The following is an 18,614-nucleotide window of genomic DNA, read 5'->3' as shown; positions in this document are numbered from 1 at the left end:
CACAAGGGATGGGGTGCTGCAGGGAGGAGCCAGGGCCCTCGGGCTCCTACCTCTCGAATCCCCCTTGTAGGGGCTGGGGCCTTGCTGCAGGAGTTTTTCACCCCACTGGACCCCCCATGAACAGACCCGGGTATACATACTGCCCCACGTGTACTCCATTAAGTGACTAAGCATTTGCCTCCCTGCCCTCCGGAGAAAAGCCGCTTAGGCTCCCTGGCACCGGAGGAACCGCTGGGTGGGCTGGTACCTTCCCCTTCTCCCCTCCCTTGCGCCTTTCCCACGTGGGGGTGGGAGGTGGCATGGGTCAGCTGTGATGGGGTGTCCAGAGCTGGGACCGAGCAAGAAACCGCAAATTGCCCCCACCTCCTCACCAGGAAGAGAAAGAGCCAGCAGCCCGGCAGGCTGCGCCTGCTGATCTAGAAGAATGGGGGCAGCCCCTGCCTCCAGGACCGGGGCTTCGGGTCATTTTTCTGGCTCTGGCTGAAATATCTAGTTGGTGTGGGAGACTTCAGGTCCCTTCCTCCCAGCTTCCCCGCAAGGTCAAACGGCCTCTTTAGGCAGAAGGATTTTAGCTGGCCATGAATGTTCCTTTCCATCCTGGCCCTGGCCTTTCCCTCTGGGGATGATTAGAAAAAGTGAATCTGAGTGCTCTCTATCCCAAGAGGGGTGCTCAAATCAGAGTCACGGGGCCAGAAGTCAGCAGATAGAAGCACCTCTGCTGAGTCACGCGGGCTCAACAGCCTCCATCACGCTTGGCCTTCTGGGCTCTTAGCCGCTGGAAGCCCAGGCCCTGCTCAAGAGCAACATCCCATGTGGATCTCAACCTGCTTGGCCAGACCCCAGACCCTCTTGTTCCCCGCCCTGGGAGGGAGCCCGAAGGCCACCTCTCCCAGGATGACAGGGACTGCCCTGCTCTCCCAAAGGGAAGCAAAGAAGCTCCAAAACTCTTTGTTTCCTTCCCTCCCCTCTCCGTGTGTGTGTGTGTGTGTGTGTGTGTGTGTGTGTGTGTGTGTGTATCTGTCTGTCTAAGAGCGACCTTCGTGTTGGCTTTCCTGAGCAGAGACCTAGGACAGGAAGTCCTCATCTTCTGTGTCAGCCTGCCCTGGGGACCCTAACAGGAGTACTTTGTAAGTTCAGGAAGGGGCTGCTTGTCCCCTGGGGAGGGGCGTCAGGCTGGGAGCCCTCTGCAGTCTTGTGGGAACCTGGGAGCACAGGTGGAATTTATTCCATTGCCGAGAAATAGCACCACACTCCACATTTCACAGCAGCTAGTACCTTTTCCTCCCTGCACAGAGCTTCACGAAAGCCTGGATGCTTTCTGTCCCTACAGAGTATACTGTGTGCTCCCGGCCTCAGGGATCTGGGCGGCTGGGCTGGTGTGCAAGATGGGGAGCCATTGCCCCCATGGCAGGGCCCCGGGTTAACAGAGGCCATGAGCTCAGGCCTGGGAGGAGGTGGGAGCCCTGGGAGGCCCCCAGGAGCCAGGGCTCCTGTAATCTGGCAGCATGCCTAATCCGGCTTCGTGCGGAATTGCCGGATGGGGACAGGGAAGGGAGTCCACGGCTCTGCGAGCCCACGTGGAGGGGGTGCTTCTGGGTGCAGGAAGCAGGGAGGGGAAGTGGGAAGGTTGGACCCTGGACACTTAAGACAACGTCCCATCTCTGGCTCTTCCAGAACATTCACCAGGACTTCTTGGACCTCAGTCACTGTTTAGAACAAGGTCTGTGACCTCAGCCCCGGCTGGTAGGTACCATGAGCGGAGAGCATGACATGGCCTCCCTGGTTGCCCGGCATGGAAGGGCATCATGGAAGGAAGCATGGCCCTCCCTCCACCATTCTCCTTGTAAGAATTTGCCTGGCCCACGCACGGGGATCAGTCTTGGGGTCAGGTACCTAGGAGAGTGGAGTGGGAAGGCCATGATGCTGGGGCCGCAGTTCCAGGTGTGGTGCTGGCTGCTGGGCACGGACAGAGGGCTGAGTGGCCTGGGCCAAGTGAAACTCTGTGACAATTTGGAGAGAGGAGCAATGGTGCCTCTGTTGCCCACTCGCTGCCGTGCTCCAGCTGGGAGACCCAGGGAGTTTTCACCCACCACTGACCAGGGGTTGAGGGATCTGTACCCGGCCTCAGGACACGGGATTGGGAGTGAGTTAGAAAGAGCTCTGGCTCGGTTGAAAATGAGACAGTGATTTGAAGGACCAGGAGACCCTCCCACAGACCAACCCTGTAATAGGACATTGGTTGGAGCGGTGGCCGGAACCAACAGGTGGGAGGACCCCTGGCCTTCTACATCCAGCTTTTTGTAATCACCACTCTGTCTGGCTCCAGAAGATTGCCATCACCCCCAAAAGAAACCCAGACCCATTAAGCAGCCACTCCCCGCTCCCCACTCCTCCCCTGCCCCCCGGCCCCTGGCCACCACTAATCTGCCTTCTGTCTCTATGGCTTTAACCTTTCTGGACGTTTCATATAAAAGGAATCCTTCAGCACGTGACCTTTTGCATCTGGCTTCTTTTGCTTTGCGTGATGTTCTCAAAGTTCATCCACGTTGTCGTGTGTATCGGTGGGACTTCATTCCTTTTATGGCCCAATGATGTTCCACTGTATGGATGTACCAACTTCGTTTACCCATTCTTTGGTTGATGGACAAATGAGTTGTGTCCACCCTTTGGCTATTGTGACAAGTACTGTTATGAATACATGTGTACACTTACTTGTTTGAATACCCATTCACAAAATTTTTTTCTTTAAATGTTTGTTTTTGAGAGGGAGACAGAACGTGAGTGGGGGAGGGGCAGAGAGAGAGGGAGACACAGAATCCGAAGCAGGCTCCAGGCTCTGAGATGTCAGCACAGAGCCCGATGCAGGGCCCGAACCCATGAACTGTGAGATATGACTTGAGCCAAAGTCGGACACTTAACCGACTGAGCCACCCAGGTGCCTGAATACCCGTTTTTTTTTTTTTTTCCCCAACGTTTATTTATTTTGGGACAGAGAGAGACAGAGCATGAATGGGGGAGGGGCAGAGAGAGAGGGAGACACAGAATCGGAAACAGGCTCCAGGCTCTGAGCCATCAGCCCAGAGCCTGATGCGGGGCTCGAACTCCCGGACCGCGAGATAGTGACCTGGCTGAAGTCGGACGCTTAACCGACTGCGCCACCCAGGCGCCCCTGAATACCCGTTTTTAATTCCTTTGGCTATATACCCAGGAGTGGAATTGCGAGATCATGTGGCAATTCTACGGCAAATCCCCCAAACTAAGGGACCCCCCCAAACTGTTTTCCGCAGGGACTTCCCCTTTACATTCCCACCAGCACGGTATGAATACCTGTGGTAGTTTTTCTACATCCTTGCCAACACTTGTTATTTTCCTTTTATAATTTTTTTTAAATGTTTTTTTTTTTATTTTTGAGACAGAGCATGAGTGGAGGAGGGGCAGAGAGGAAGACACAGAATCGGAAGCAGGCTGCAGGCTCCGAGCTGTCAGGACAGAGCCAGACGCGGGGCTCGAACTCACGAGCTGTGAGATCATGACCTGAGCCGAAGTCGGACGCTTAACCGACTGAGCCACCCAGGCGCCCCCGTTATTTTCCTTTTAAAAATTACAGCCACACTAGTGAATATGAAGTGTCACTTAATTTTGTTTTTGAGCACCTGCTGTATGCCCTGAGATTATACCGATTGTTGCCTTCACTTAGTGTTTCATTTCATTCTCCCGACAACCCTTTGGGGGTAGGTCGAATCCCCTCCCGTTTCCGGGTGAGAAAATAGAGTAAAGTAATGACATACCCAAGGGCACGTGGCCAGTGAAGGACAGAGCTAGGGTTCTAAATTGGTGTCTGACTCCAAATTTGGTGCTCTTTCCATTGCCTTGCATGGGCTCTCTGTCCTGTCTCCGTGCTATTCTTTTTATTTTTAATAGAAGTATAATTAACACATAGTGTTATGTTAGTTTCAGGGTGTACGGGGTAATGATTCAACAATTCTATGCATGATACAGTGCTCATCATAAGCATACTCTTTTTTTAAAGTTTGTTTATTTTTAGAGAGGGAGAGAAAACGTATGCGAGGAGGGGAGGGGCAGAGGGAGAGAGAGAATCCCAAGCAGGCTCCGTGCTGTCAGCACATCGGGCTCGATCCCATGAACTGCGAGATCATGACCTGAGCCGAAATCCAGAGTCGGGCTCTTACCTGACCGAGCCACCCAGGCGCCCCACGATAAGTGTCCCCTTAATCCCCTTCACCTGTTCCACCCATCCCCCACCTCCCCTCTGACAACCACCCGTTTGTTCTTTGTATTTAGGAGTCGGTGTTTTTTGTCTCTTTTTTGCTTTGTTTGTTTTGTTTCTTCAATTTCACGTATGAGTGAAATCATGCGGTGTTTATCTTTCTCTGACTTGTTTCACTTGGCTTTATACTCTCTAGTTCCATCCCCGTAGTTGCAAATGGCAAGATTTCACTCTTTTTTATGGCTGAGTACTATTCCCCTATGCACGTCCTCTGCCTCTTCTGTGTCCGTTCGTCTATGGACGGACATTGGGCCAGCTTCCACATCTTGGCTATCGTAAATAATGCCACAGGCTCATTGCTTTTCCTTGTGGTTTTTTTGTTTGTTATTGTGTGTGTGTGCTTTTTTTTTTTTTTTTTCCAGATCTCTTTCCCCTCTTCTGCTTTTTCCGTCCTTCATAGTTTTGTCATCTTATGCTTGAAGTCTCCTTCCTTTGTTAAAGTATTCTCCTTCTTGGTGCCTCTGCCTGCTGCCTGCCACCTCCTTGGCTTTCTTTCCTTTAGCCACTCTGTCGTGGTTCAGTCCTGAAGGGCCACTGGTGCTATGGGGAGAGGGGGGGTGTCCTGGGGTGGGAGGCATGAAGAACCCCCCGCCTTCCTCCGTGGGGGAGGAGGACAGGGTGGGGGTGTTCTGTGACTGGAGGCGCCCAGCGGGGTCCAGGTGTGGCAGATGCCAGTGGAGGGGCAGCAAGGAGCTGGTGTCCTGCTGAGGGACCCCCGGGCTCGAGTCTGGGCCCCAGGGCAGGAAAGAGGGGCAGGTGAGGGGGCCGGGAGCCCAGCCCCAGGCCACTCCAGCCCACCGTTAGGCCCCAGCTTGTTTTCCCAGGAATGTCTGTTCTCTCGTTCCCGGGGATTTCGCAGCCAGCTTCCACTCGGCTTTTCCATCTGTAAGCTAGACAGACTCTAAATCAAGGGAGGAGAGACACTAAGCTGCCGGAGTAAAGCCAAGGTAGGGGGAGAGTTGCTATTTTATAGTCCCTCGGGGTCCCAAAGCACTTCTACTTTTCATGGCATCCCTGTCTCATTAGCTGCTTGCATACCCCTCCTAGTCCTTCTGGCAGGTTCTCTGCTCATTATAGAGACAGCCGAGCACCGCCGAGGGCCGAGCATCAAGCCATGTTTCAGACCCAAAACTCACCTTCTGGATGTTTTTTCTCCCCCAAAGAGGGAGAAAGAGAATTGAGCCTCTTTGGAAGCACAGCAGCCTCAGAAGAGGACCAGATTGCTTAATCTTAAAAATCGTGTTCCTAGAGAATTTAATTTTTTGTAGTTCAATATTTATGCTATAGTATCAATATTGAGTGCACTGGTAGGGATAATCTCTTTTTTTTTTTATGAATGAATTTTCAATCTTGGACCCTAGGTCTACACTGTTTGTTTTGTTTTGTTTTAATGTTTATTTACTTTTGAGAGAGACCAAGAGACAGAGCGTGAGCTGGGGATGGTCAGAGAAAGAGGGAGACACAAAATCCGAAGCAGACTCCGGGCTCCGAGCTGTCAGCACAGACCCGACATGGGGCTCGAACTCCCAAACTGTGAGATCATGACCCGAGCCAAAGTCGGAGGCTTAACTGTCTGTACCACCCAGGTGGCCCTGGTTGGTGTAATTTCTTTTTTTTTTTTTTTAATTTTTTTTTTCAACGTTTATTTATTTTTGGGACAGAGAGAGACAGAGCATGAACGGGGGAGGGGCAGAGAGAGAGGGAGACACAGAATCGGAAACAGGCTCCAGGCTCTGAGCCATCAGCCCAGAGCCCGATGCGGGGCTCGAACTCACGGACCGCGAGATCGTGACCTGGCTGAAGTCGGACGCTTAACTGACTGCGCCACCCAGGCGCCCCATGGTTGGTGTAATTTCTTTTTTTTTTTTTTTTTTTTTCAACGTTTATTTATTTTTGGTACAGAGAGAGACAGAGCATGAACGGGGGAGGGGCAGAGAGAGAGGGAGACACAGAATCGGAAACAGGCTCCAGGCTCTGAGCCATCAGCCCAGAGCCCGACGCGGGGCTCGAACTCACGGACCGCGAGATCGTGACCTGGCTGAAGTCGGACGCTTAACCGACTGCGCCACCCAGGCGCCCCATGGTTGGTGTAATTTCTTAATGAAACTGCATTCCCCTGCCCCCCTGAATTGTGCTGCTTGGATCCAGACAGCATTTATGAGTGCCTTCTGTATGCCCCACACTGGGCTAAGTGCTTGCTAGGCATCATTTTGTGTAACCCTCACAGAGACCCGAGAGTAGATAGCATTATCCCCCTTCTCAGGTGGGGATACTGAGGGTCAGGGAGAGACAGGTTTCATCGCTGCAGGACATAGCACAGGAGGAAGGGGTTTAACTGCAGGACGGGGTTTTAAGTCGCACTGGCATGACAGACCTAGGGACAGATCATTTAAGGGAGGCTGTGGAATTGGCTCTTCTGGTACGCAAGTTCAGAAATTCAGAGGCAGGGTTCTGAAGACATGTGCCCCTGGAGGGAGGGCCAGGGGACACAAAGGGAGACCCAAAGCCAATGTAAGGGGCAAGTCCTGACTTTAGGAGAGATTGGAGAAGGGATCGATCGGCATTGTCCCCAGCATCCCCAGCAGAACTGTGACCTGGAAAGGCCCCAGAGGAAGCCCACAGAGGAGCCACCCGCCCCCGTCCCCTCCCCGGCTCTTGATTTTGGCAGGACTGTTGTTTTCACTAGTATTTTGCAATAACTTTGCACCTTGGCAGAAACCGGGTCCAGTGACTTCTGCCTGTAATTGGCACAGGCTGCTTCCAGTTCTGGTGTGGGTAAGCGGGCCACTTGCTTTGCGCTTATAACCCCTTCCCCCACCTGTACCTCATCCCGCCCCACACACATGAAGAGCAAAGGATCTGACCCGGCCGTCCTGGGGTGTGCTGTGTGTAAAAATACATGGGGTTGAGCCATTTCCTGCTGCTTCCGTTCTTGCATGGTGATAAGACACAGGGGACTCAGCTGTGGACAGAGAGGTCCTCCAGCAGCTGGGGTGCGGGGGGGGGGGGGCGGCCCTGGGAGAGCAGGACTCCAGGCCTGCCTGCTTTCTTCTGACCCCGCGGTTTCTCATCTTTCCTATCTCCTGGGACCTTCCCTTCCTTTCACCCCGACCCCCCAACCTTTCTCGGCTTCTCTTCTCCTTTGTGCCACCCTCATGCGCTTGGGAAGCCTGCCTGCTGCTTGGAAAGGGACCGTCTGCTCCGTCCTGCACATTTGCCCCCTCCTGAGCCAGGCCCTGTTACCTTCAGGCCCCCAGACTGGTCTCTGCTGCCCTTGGCCCCCAGGGGTTGCTCCTGGGACTTGATTCCTCAGGACCTGGCCAGCACGGTGGGTGGGGCTGTGCTCCTCTCCCGCGTCTGGGAGAGCGTCTGGGAGAGCGGGCAGGGCCGGGTGCTCCCGCCGTCATGAAGCGGAAGAGGTTGCTGACGACTCAGGAGAGCTGGAAGGTGATGGAGGGGCTGGAAGGGGTATCCCCAGAGGCAGGGGACCTGCTGAACTGCGTTAGGAAAGCCGGGGTGGGACGGGTGGGGAGGCTTCCTGTGCCTGCGTAGGGCCAAAGTGTAGGCGTTGGCCAGCTCTGGGAGAGAGGCCTGTTTGAGGCAGGAGCCTTTGGGGGAGGTGGAGTCCAGAGGGACAGCTTGTCTTGTCTCTGAGAAGTCAGTCTTGTGACTCTCCTCAGGCACACTTGGTCCGTGTGATGGAGCAAGAAGACCTCTGGGCTGGAAGTTCTGTGTTTTCGTGGCTGTGTGTCCCTGAGCAACTTGCTTGAACTCTCTGGGCCAAAGGAGGGCCAGATCTGCCTAGACTGCATTTTAGGGATGTTAGGAGGATTAAGTGGATCGCAGCTGGGACAGCCCTTCAAAACTGGCCATGGGTAGGGGCACTTGGCTGGCTCGGTCAGTGGAGGGTGTAACTCTTGATCTCGGAGCTGGGAGTTCGAGGCCCACGTTGGGTATAGACATTACTTAGAAATAAAATCTTTTTTTTTTTTTTCAATGTTTATTTATTTCTGAGAGACAGAGAGACAGAGCACGAGCAGGGGAGGGGCAGAGAGAGAGGGAGACACAGAACCCGAAGCAGGCTCCAGGCTCCGAGCTGTCAGCACAGAGCCCGATGCAGGGCTTGAACTCACGAACTGTGAGATCATGACCCGAGCTGAAGTCGGACGCTTAACAGACTGAGCCACCCAGACGCCCCAGAAGTAAAATATTTTAACACCAAATGGCCACCGTAAAGGAATACTGCTACGGTTGTGGTTATTGGGGGCTCTTGCCCTGAAGCTTTCTATTCCTCCTGCATCCATCTCCCAGGCAGAGAAACCAAGGCCAGAGGTGTCCACGGACGTAGGAGGGTATCCTCCCACAGTGTCACGATTTACCGACGCTTGCTTTTCTTGCCTCCTTCCCCAGGTTGACAAGGGAGACCTTGTGGCCCTGAGCCTCCCCGGCGGCCCCGGCCACGGTGATGCAGACGGTCCCGTCAGCCTGGATGTGCCGGACGGGGCCCCCGACCCCCAGCGGACCAAGGCTGCCATCGACCACCTGCACCAGAAGATCCTGAAGATCACCGAGCAGATCAAGATCGAGCAGGAGGCGCGGGACGACAACGTGGCCGAGTACCTGAAGCTGGCCAACAATGCGGACAAGCAGCAGGTGTCGCGCATCAAGCAGGTGTTCGAGAAGAAGAACCAGAAGTCGGCCCAGACCATCGCCCAGCTGCACAAGAAGCTGGAGCACTACCGCCGGCGCCTGAAGGAGATAGAGCTGAACGGGCCCTCGCGGCAGCCCAAGGACGTGCTGCGGGACATGCAGCAGGGCCTGAAGGACGTGGGCGCCAACGTGCGCGCGGGCATCAGTGGCTTCGGGGGCGGCGTGGTCGAGGGCGTCAAGGGCAGCCTCTCGGGCCTCTCGCAGGCCACCCACACCGCGGTGGTGTCCAAGCCCCGGGAGTTCGCCAGCCTCATCCGCAACAAGTTTGGCAGCGCCGACAACATCGCCCACCTGAAGGACCCTCTGGAGGACGGGCCCCCCGAGGAGGCGGCCCGGGCGCTGAGCGGCAGCGCCACCCTCGTGTCCAGCCCCAAGTACGGCAGCGATGACGAGTGCTCCAGTGCCAGCGCCAGCTCGGCCGGGGCGGGCAGCAACTCCGGGGCTGGGCCGGTGGGGGCGCTAGGGAGCCCCAAGTCGAACACACTGTACGGGGCCCCCGGAAGCCTGGACGCTCTGCTGGAGGAGCTGCGGGAGATTAAGGAGGGACAGTCCCACCTGGAGGACTCGATGGAGGACCTGAAGGCTCAGTTGCAGAGGGACTACACCTACATGACCCAGTGTCTGCAGGAGGAGCGCTACAGGTAGGCGCCACCCCTCCCGCACTGCCGCTGCCCGGCCGGGCCTCAGCCGGAGCGGCTGGGCAACGGCTTTCAGACTCCGGCTGGCGGAGGCAGGTGGAGGTGCACATAGAAGGGTCCGAGGCTGCCGGAAGGAGCCAGAAGAGGCCCCGGGAGGCCTTCTTCCAGACGAGTCAGAGCGGCTGGGAGATAGGGTTAGGGGGCCTGACCTGCCGATGGAGAGAAGGCTCTGCCTGTCTCAGGAGCTCTGAACATCCCTGCTTGATGGTTATGTGGTCCGTGTACAGAAGGGGGAAACTGAGGCAGGGACACGGCCAGCTACATGGCCTCTCCTCCGGAAGGACTGACGGCACCGACTCTCGAGCCAGGTTCCCTGGGTTCAAAGCCCAGCTCTGCTCTTTCCTGTTTACCTTGAACAAAGTACTTCGTGCTCCCCACAGCTGCTCTCCGGGTCTGTGGCGCGGCAATAACACAGATCCCTACTCCTAGGGTTCATGAAGGTTCGACGAGTCCAAACCTCTAAAGTCAAACTATGTAAACCTCTGGCACCATCAGGTTAAACATTTGGCAGAGGCTGGAGTCTCCGGCCCCTCCCCACCCCACCTGCTCCGCGCCCTCTTGCTCAGTGCCCCTCCTGTGTCATTTGGTTGTCACTTGCTCCCTGGGATTCTCGGCGAGCTTTTCCTTAATTAGCTCTTTTCCTTTTTCTTCATATATATGAAGAAGGGTTAGAAAATTGAGGGGGGGGGTCCCTGCCTGAAAACTAACTACCCCCACATGAGAGTCACCTTTTGATACTTTGTGCCTGCAGAGCAGGGATCGTGTCGCTGTGTCGCCGTGTCCCTGGTGACCAGGAGAGCATCTCAGTCCAGGGCTTACAGGCTCGTGCCGAAGGCGTTTAATCCCTGAGTCCTCCGTTCATGAGCTGTGGGACCTTAGGCAGGTTCCTTAACCTCTCTCTGTCCTAGGCTTCTCATCTGTGAAATAGGATGATGCTAGTGCTTGTCTCGTGGGGTTGAGGGGGGTGAGGATCCTGGGAGATAACGTGGGTAAAGCCTGGGCACAATGCCTACTTGGAAGCAGCACCGTATAAAGAGTAGCTTTCGTTGTCATTGCTGTTAAAATTGGAAGGGGACTGAACGCGTTGCGTGTTTTGAGGAACGAAATTGATCCTGGGGAGAGAAGGGAGGACAGGGGGCCAGGACTGAAGTCACCCCTTCTCCCTCTGCCAGGTACGAGCGGCTGGAAGAACAGCTCAATGACCTGACCGAGCTTCACCAGAATGAAATGACCAACCTGAAGCAGGAGCTGGCCAGCATGGAGGAGAAGGTGGCCTACCAGTCCTACGAAAGGGCTCGGGACATCCAGGTACGACCAGAGACTGGCCCCGGGGAGGCCCCAGACGTGCTGAGAGAGCTGTCGGCGGCCGGAGGGTGAGGGCTTTACCAAGTGGGGGGTGATGGGCACAGGCGGGTCCACTGGCGGCGCAGATGGGCGCGTGGCTGGAGAGGGCAGTGTGGGGCGGAGATAGGAGCTGGGCAGGCCCGAGGCTGGATTTGTGCGAGCCGACGGGCGAGGGCCGCCCATGCCCCCAGCTCTGTGATGGCAGCCTTGCCAATGAATAATCGGGAGCTGCGGGCTCCAGGCTGCCTGGAGAGGAAGCTCCAGGGGATTGGGCCAGCTGTGTGTCCCCTCTCCACTCCCCGCACACACACGAATCAACCACATCCGTCTTCTACCATCCTCCCTAAAACGTCGTAAAGCACTGCCCCCAGCTGCAGCCGATCAGCCTGGACCACCCCCCCCCCCCCCGCCCCTGCCTGGCCTTTGCAGGGGGCGCCCTGTGCACGGGCACCTTCTCTGAGGGGCGGGTAGGGTTCAGCCCACCCTGAGCTCCCACGCGCCCCTTCCCCCCGCAGGAGGCCGTGGAGTCCTGCCTGACCCGCGTCACCAAGCTGGAGTTGCAGCAGCAGCAGCAGCAGGTCGTGCAGCTGGAGGGCGTGGAGAACGCCAACGCGCGGGCTCTGCTGGGCAAGTTCATCAACGTGATCCTGGCGCTCATGGCCGTGCTGCTGGTGTTCGTGTCCACCATCGCCAGCTTCATCACGCCCCTCATGAAGACACGCCTGCGCATCACCAGCACCGCCCTCCTGGTCCTCGTCCTCTTCCTCCTCTGGAAGCACTGGGACTCCCTCACCTACCTCCTGGAGCACGTGCTGCTGCCCAGCTGAGCGGCCAGCCCACCCCTGCCCCGTGCTCCCCCCGGCCCCAAGATGGCCACGCTTCTCCAGGAGGGACCCGGGGACTCCCGAGTCCCTTGAACTTGTTCGTGTGTCTGGTTTGGCCTCCTGCCCAAACTGTCCATTCCAGCAGCTCCTGCCCCCTTCTCTGTTCTTGCTTCTGTCTGACGCCTTCTCCCTGTTGGCCTGAAGGGAGCCTCGAGCGCAGCCCTGGCCGGGCACAGTGAGGACATCCGTGGCCAAATGGAGCAGAGGAGGACACCGGGATGGACCGTTCTGATTATTTACAGTCACACAAGGACTTCTCCCAGCGGACTCAGGATGCAGCAAGTCAGGAGGGTCAAGAAGAGGAGCAGGAGAGGGCCACGCCCCATCCCTCCAGGGAAGAGCCCAACCTGGAGACATCCACAGTTCCCTCCTGCGGAGATGGTCGGGGGTGAAGGCCAGACAGCAAGCGGGGGGTGGGGCTCTGCTGGCCTCAGAGAATGCCAGGGAGAGAGGGCAGGTCCCCCCAGCCTCTGGGCACCTGCCGGGCCAGAGGGCAGGCTCGGTCCACCCCTGGCTCCTCCAGAGCTGGTTTGAGGCTCACTTCTGGGCTGGGCCCTTCCCGGGATATGAAGAACGCAGGCTCTGGAGGCCAGGTGGAGTACAGCTTTTGGACTTGTGTTTTCCCTGTTGTTCTTTCTGCCTGTCACTGGATCTGCTCTTTTCAGGGAAACAGGCCCCAGGGGCCCCCCGAGCCTCAGCCTAAGCCCTTAGGCCTCTGGGAGCATGTTGGGTTCTATTTATTTATTTATTTATTTATTTGTTCCTTTGTACCTTGTCCCCCCTGAGCTCCAGGGAGAGGGAGAGGCCCTGCCCCTGTCCTCTCTCGGAAGCCAGGGCCTTCTTCTTGGCTGTTGGGCACTTCCATACCATTTCGCCTCTGGATAATCCTGGCTAGGGGAAGGGGGGCGAAGCCACCCAGCCCCACTCTCCCAAAGCACCCCTCAGCCAGGACGGGAGGAGCATAGCCTCTCTTTTATACATCTGTTTATTTTGTATGTGTGTATTTGTGTGGAGGAGGTTGTTTGTTGCTTTATTTTTTTAAGGCTCTGGAGTGTTGTGTATGGTTTCTCTTCACATCCCAGCCTTCCCACGGGCACTTCCAAGAAGAGAGGGCATTTCTCGCAAAACAAAAGAGAAATCCCTTCGAGCGGAGGAGGGTAGTGCCTGTCAGCTGTGGTGGACCTTCCTGAAAAATAAATATCCTCTCAATTTTCAAAGCATCCTGTCTAGTGTTAGTTGATGAGGCCATCCCCGTGGAAACCACCGGGTCTCTCCCCACACCCAGGCATGCTGGGTAACACTCTGGGCCTCCCCTGTTGGCCTGAGCCCTTCTTCCTTCAGGATCCATCCCTGAATAAGCCATCGTGCACCCTTCCCGTCCTACTTTGCGCAGCCAAAGCTCTGGCCTCCGTGATAGGGAAGTGAGGTGATACCACCCCTCTGGCTGCCCAGAGCACTTTCTAGGGGGAGGGGATTGGGAGATTGCTTTCTGGGGCTTGAAGAAGACAAACAGCCCCAAACCCAGACAGCAGCAGCCAGGCCTGGTGTGGCCACGAGAGGGCAGCAGAGTCCTTACTCACCCTTTCCTCGGGGTTCAGTCCCAAAGAGAGGCATCTGCTGGACTTACCGGGGCCTGATCATGCTGTGCAGCCAGAGCACAGATCACCTGCTCACCAGAAGCCTTGAGCGTGGAGGCCAGGCCTCAGCCTCTGCCCCTGTGGCTGCAGCTCCCAACCCTGGCAGTTAAGGGCACTCACAGAAGGCCCTGGATTCCCAGCAGGAACCCTGTAAGACCTTGGGGGGGGGCGGTGAGTACCACCTGAATCTTCCTAGTGAGAGGAGGAGGCTGGGTGCAGGGGGTGTGTGGGAAAGGCACCCACCCCAGGGTCCTGGCCCGTAGTTAGTGCACCTGTGGCCAATTCCCTTAGCCTCTCTGGCCTCGGTTTCCACATCTGTAATGGGGGGTGGACGCAGTAGCTGCTGATTTCAAAGGGCTCTGACATTCTGTGGTTCTGCGGGTCTGAGAAGTCACAAGTTGCAGTCGTGCCTGTGGCCTTGGGCTCGAGGGGGCTCTAGGAGTCAGGGAGCACTCCCTGAGGGGATCAGAGAGAGCGCCATGGTGGCGCCTCAAGGAGAGCAGGCTTTAGTTTCATCTTCACCCTCTGTGACCACGTAGGAGTTTCAGCAGGTGACCTTATGGGGCCCTCCAACACTTTAGCACTCTGGGCCCTGCACCCCACCTGCGCACACACACACACACTCCTCCCATGGGGGCCACATTCCTGGGCCCCAGGTGTGTGTGTGGGGGGGGGGGGGGGTGGTGGCTGCTCCAGGCTGCAGACATTTCCCACATTCCTCCCCAAGGTCAGGTGCCTTCCCTGCATTGGCTCTCAAATGTCGCTGCCAGCCCCAGTCCCCACTGAAAGGGAGGAGGGAAGAGGGAGGGCAGAGGATCATTCTCTGCTGATACTGAAGCAGCAAGTCCAAGAAGAGGGGGCAGATCGCCCCGGCCAGAGGCATCTGCAGAAAGGCTGGAACTACACAGGCCTCCTATTGACAGGGAGGTGGCTAGGAAAGCCCTGCCTTGTCCCGGCTGGGAGTTGGGTTTTGTTCCTCTGATGGTCACCGACACTTCCTTGTTTGTGTCTAGCCTCTCTTCCCTCTGTAAAAAGGGAGGGAATCGCTCCCACCGTGGACCTGCCTCCTTCTCCCACCGGGGTTCACAGGGCCGCCCACCCTGCAGGGGACCGGGGACCGGCCTCCTTCAGACAGCAGGGACAGTGCTGGGGAGCAGGCTCCTTCCTGGAGGATCTGGCCTGCAGGCCCCAGCCCCGCATCTCGGCCTGGAGTCAGTGCTTTTGCCCTCCAGCTGCACCTGCCAGGCTGGCCCGGAGCTAGCGTGTTCGCAGTGCCCGCACGCAGCTGGCTTTCCGGGCCAGACAGCAAGACAGCACCACCGACAGCACCACCGGCAGAGGGAGGTGACTTAACCCTCGCTGCTCCAGTTTTCTTGGGCTGATTCTGAGGTGGGAAGGGAGGGGGGAGAAGGAGACAACTGGGAGAATATGAAACTGTAGCTGGGGCGCCTGGAAGGTCCTCGCGGCAGGCTTCATTTCCCCATCAGTGGCCGGGCCATTAAGTGCGGTCCAGATCCCGATATTAAGAGCCTGACAACCTGGGTTCAAATCCCAGCACCGCCACTCACCTCAGACAAGCCTCCAGCTGCCCTTGGAGCGCCTCGTGCAAGTAGGAGTGCAAGTGACCTCTGGCTCACGGGTCTGGGGTGTGAGAGAGAGGGCATTCTGCACATCCAAGACTTCGGTACAGTACCTGGAAGGTGATCGGAGACTAACTCAGGGCAGTTGTGATTACTCTTCACCCTGGACCCCAAGGGATGTTCGGGTGTGGAAGAAGCCGCCCGGGAAGTGTAAGGCAGAGCCTGCGGAAACTTTCCAGGCTGAGGGTGACTTGGGGAGTCAGCCTCTGATCCCTGACAGCCCAGGAGAGGCCCTCACGGCTCCCCTTTCCCGGGAGCAGAGAACCTTCTTCATTCCAGAGGCCTTTCACCTAAGTCTTACAGACAAAGCCGGCTCAGGCCCAAGGGGTCAGGCCCCAGCTTGAGGGAGAACAGGATGAGGCCTGCCTGCCCAGCCCAGGCCTGCTGCCACCATCCCGGGCCTATAAGTGTATGAGCACGCGGGGCCCTCCCTCCTCTGGCCCGTGGGCCAGGTATGGGCTCGGGCGTCAGCATCAGGAGGCCCAGGTTTGAGGCCTGTGAGGTCGTGGGCCTCAGTTTCCTTATCTGAAATGCGGTGGTGTTCGTGCTGCCCAAGTGGCAGGACTTTCACGAGGCTCAGAGGAGATGTTGGATGTGGGTGCCTGCCACAGGCCACCCCCAGGTCTCCCCAAGGGGAGATAACCTGCAAGGCTGCCGCTGGACCATCTGGGGGCCGCAGGGAGGGTTCTGACCTCCTTGTGGGCAGGGCTGGGCAGGGCTGGGCAGGGCTTGTAAAGGTGGCTGGCAGTGACCCCTCAGCCTGAAGGGCTGTAGTCAACCTCCAAATAAAAATGGAGAAAGCTCTCGGCCCCCACCCAGTGTGCTGGGATGGCATTTGGGGAGGGAGTGGAGGCTGGGACTTGCCCCAGCACATCCAGACCTGCAGGCAGGACCTGAGTCAGCCAGAAGGGCAGCCCAGGTAGGTGACGCAGAGCAGCCTCCCACACGCGGCTCCGGCTCCTCCGGGGAACGCTGTCCCTCCCCCGGCAGCCCATCCCTGCCTTTGACTCCCCCTTCCCCAGGCCAACTGTCCAGATGAGGTCTCCTGGGGCCCGGGGGTAATGGAGAGGCCACCTCCACCATGCCCCTGCCTCCGGGCAGCCATCTGCCAAGTTAGCTGTTTCCAAAGGTCCCCGGAAGGGATTCCACAAACTGGTGCCTAGGCTTTGCTGTTCATCCACCTCCCAGCTAAAGGCTCCAGTTGCCTTAGTTTGGTTGTTCCTACGGCAATTCCAGATCACTGGAGACGAGCCCGAAGTTAATGCTTTGGATGGATCTGGGTCTCTCTGGCTCGTCTGGGGGCTCTGTTCTTTGGTCTCCCTCAGGAAGGCTGAGTTTGCTCGGTACCACCCTATTGGGTCCCTAGCTCCATGTGAGAAAGCACCCACTTTACCTGGAATTGGGTCTTCTTGCCCATTTTCTGGCTGAGGTCAGCTCCAAGCACCCGGAGTCGGGGTGGAGGTGAGGAGGAGAGGGTTTCCCACGAAACTGGGCATCGCGTGAACTCGCGCAAGAGATAAGTCACCAACACAGACCTGTTATGTGTCTCCAACTGGACCTTCGTCCTCATCTTCTCAGCCGGGGGGGGTCAGGTCAAGCCGAGGATGGGTAGACCTGACAGGTGCAACATGGCTGCTTAGGAGAAAGGGCCTTAGGACAGGTCCCATCCCTCTCCTTCTTTGGGTCTCAGAGCTCTGTCATAGTTTAGCGGCCCGAGGCGCAGGTGTGTGGCCTCCAAACCAACCCCACTTTGGCTCTGCTAAATCCAAGAAGCATGGTTTAGAGCAGTAGGTGAAGAAAGACATGGTCCATGCCTTGATGGAGCTCAGACTACTGGGGACGCACGTGCACGCACACTCACGCACGGACGTGCACGCACGCACGCTCACATATGTGGATACACTCTCACACACCGTCGTGCGCACACCCTTACACACGTGTGCACTCGCACTCGCGCACACACACGTCTGAAACACAGCAGGCAGAGATAAACACTGCAGTGGGGGCCGGGGTTGGGAGGTCCAGGGAGGGAGGGCGTCAGTCTCATGGAGAGCTTCGGGAGGGTTCTCAGAGCACTGCGGTGTGGGTCAGAGGCAAGAAGGGCGAGTCTCCTCCAGCACGGTGCTTTGGGCCAGGTCCTGGGCTTGCAGGTGGGGCAGAAGACATCGTTCCATGGTGTGAAGGGATATGTGGCTCAAGCATCAGTCCTGCCCAGCCTACACCTCGGAGGGCGGGATACTGGGGAAGGGGCTTCTGAGTCCACTCACTTCACTGGGAAGGAGCAGAGATGAGGGCATCTTTCAGAGAGGAAAGGGACCCCTCACCCCTGAACTTCTGACGCGACGCGTGGGGGCTAACACTCAGCTGTGCTCTGTGACACCAAGCAGGTCACGTAACCTCTCTAGGGCCTCAGTGACCCCACAGCCACACGAACGGAGAACTGAGGATGGAGAGGTCCATGTGGCTCCTGAGTTTCTGGGAAGATCCAGAAAGGCGTCTCTGCATGAGCCTAACTCAAGGGCAGGCTCCCTGCTTGGCTCGGGTGAGGTCTGTGAGCGGGAACGTGTGCTGACAGAGGGTCGGAGGGAGGAACGAGAGGTCCGGGACCCATGTTCGCTATTTCTTTCTTTCTTTCTTTCTTTCTTTCTTTCTTTCTTTCTTTCTTTCTTTCTTTTCTTTTTTTTTTTAAGTAGGCTCCACACCCAGCCTGAGGCTTGAACTCATGACCGTGAGATCAAAAGTGGTGTGTGTCTACCGATTGAGCCAGCCAGGCCCATGCTCTAACCACCACAGGGGTCCAGGAGTGGGGGGGGTGGGGGGGATCCCAGGTGTCTGGAGGGCAGTGAGAGGAGCCAAGCTGGCCCCATGGGGCATCCTTCCTCCTGCAGGGGTGGGGCAACAGACAAAAGAGATACCAGGGTTCTCTTCTCTGCTTGGCAGCTGTACGATTAAAAAGGACGTGGCTTCCGTGCACAGCCATGGTCTATTCGGGTATGATTTGAGGGTGGGAGAAAGCCCCACCCTGGCCCAAAGTCATGGCCATTTGACTGCAATTGCCCTTTTTCTGTCTAGGACCTTGACAGCTAGCAAATGCTTTTTGTGTGCACTGATTCATTTTATCTTCACCTCAACCCTAGAGTGTGGCAAACCCTAGAGACGAGCACACTGAGCCTCAGGATGAGGGGAACTTACTCATGGACACAGCTGGTGAATGGCAGACCCAGGACAGAACTGGGCTTGCCAAAGCCTGACACCCACCGTTGGGTGAAGCATTGCTTCTTCGTGTGCAAAAGTAGGCAGGGAACCTGAGGAAGAACAAAGCCTTGAGCCATTCACATCTTAGTATGAATTAGGTTCTCCCCTTGGACACTTTCTTTACTCTGCCAGAAAAAGATAAATTTAGGGGTGGGGGC

The 18,614-nt window shown here is 56.9% G+C and overlaps 1 protein-coding gene across 6 annotated transcripts in view; it reads left to right on the top strand.

The window, feature by feature from the left end:
• TMCC2 (transmembrane and coiled-coil domain family 2) overlaps window positions 1–13,144 on the top strand; it is a 41,809-nt gene extending 28,665 nt beyond the window's left edge. For 5 of the 6 annotated variants that reach the window (XM_045456282.1, XM_045456283.1, XM_045456284.1 and 2 more), the window contains 3 exons: window positions 8,699–9,639; window positions 10,869–11,004; window positions 11,556–13,144. In XM_045456282.1, the coding sequence (XP_045312238.1) occupies window positions 8,699–9,639; window positions 10,869–11,004; window positions 11,556–11,867 (1,389 nt within the window). In that variant the 3' untranslated portion in view covers window positions 11,868–13,144. Of the gene's footprint in view, window positions 1–6,282; window positions 7,736–8,698; window positions 9,640–10,868; window positions 11,005–11,555 lie in introns of those variants that run through there. The other variant, XM_045456286.1, reaches the window with a different exon arrangement.
• The last annotated feature ends 5,470 nt before the right edge of the window (window positions 13,145–18,614 follow it).

This window comes from Leopardus geoffroyi, chromosome C3 (genome assembly GCF_018350155.1).
Source record: "Leopardus geoffroyi isolate Oge1 chromosome C3, O.geoffroyi_Oge1_pat1.0, whole genome shotgun sequence".
NCBI lineage: Eukaryota > Metazoa > Chordata > Mammalia > Carnivora > Felidae > Leopardus > Leopardus geoffroyi.
This window is presented reverse-complemented; position numbering and strand designations above follow the sequence as displayed.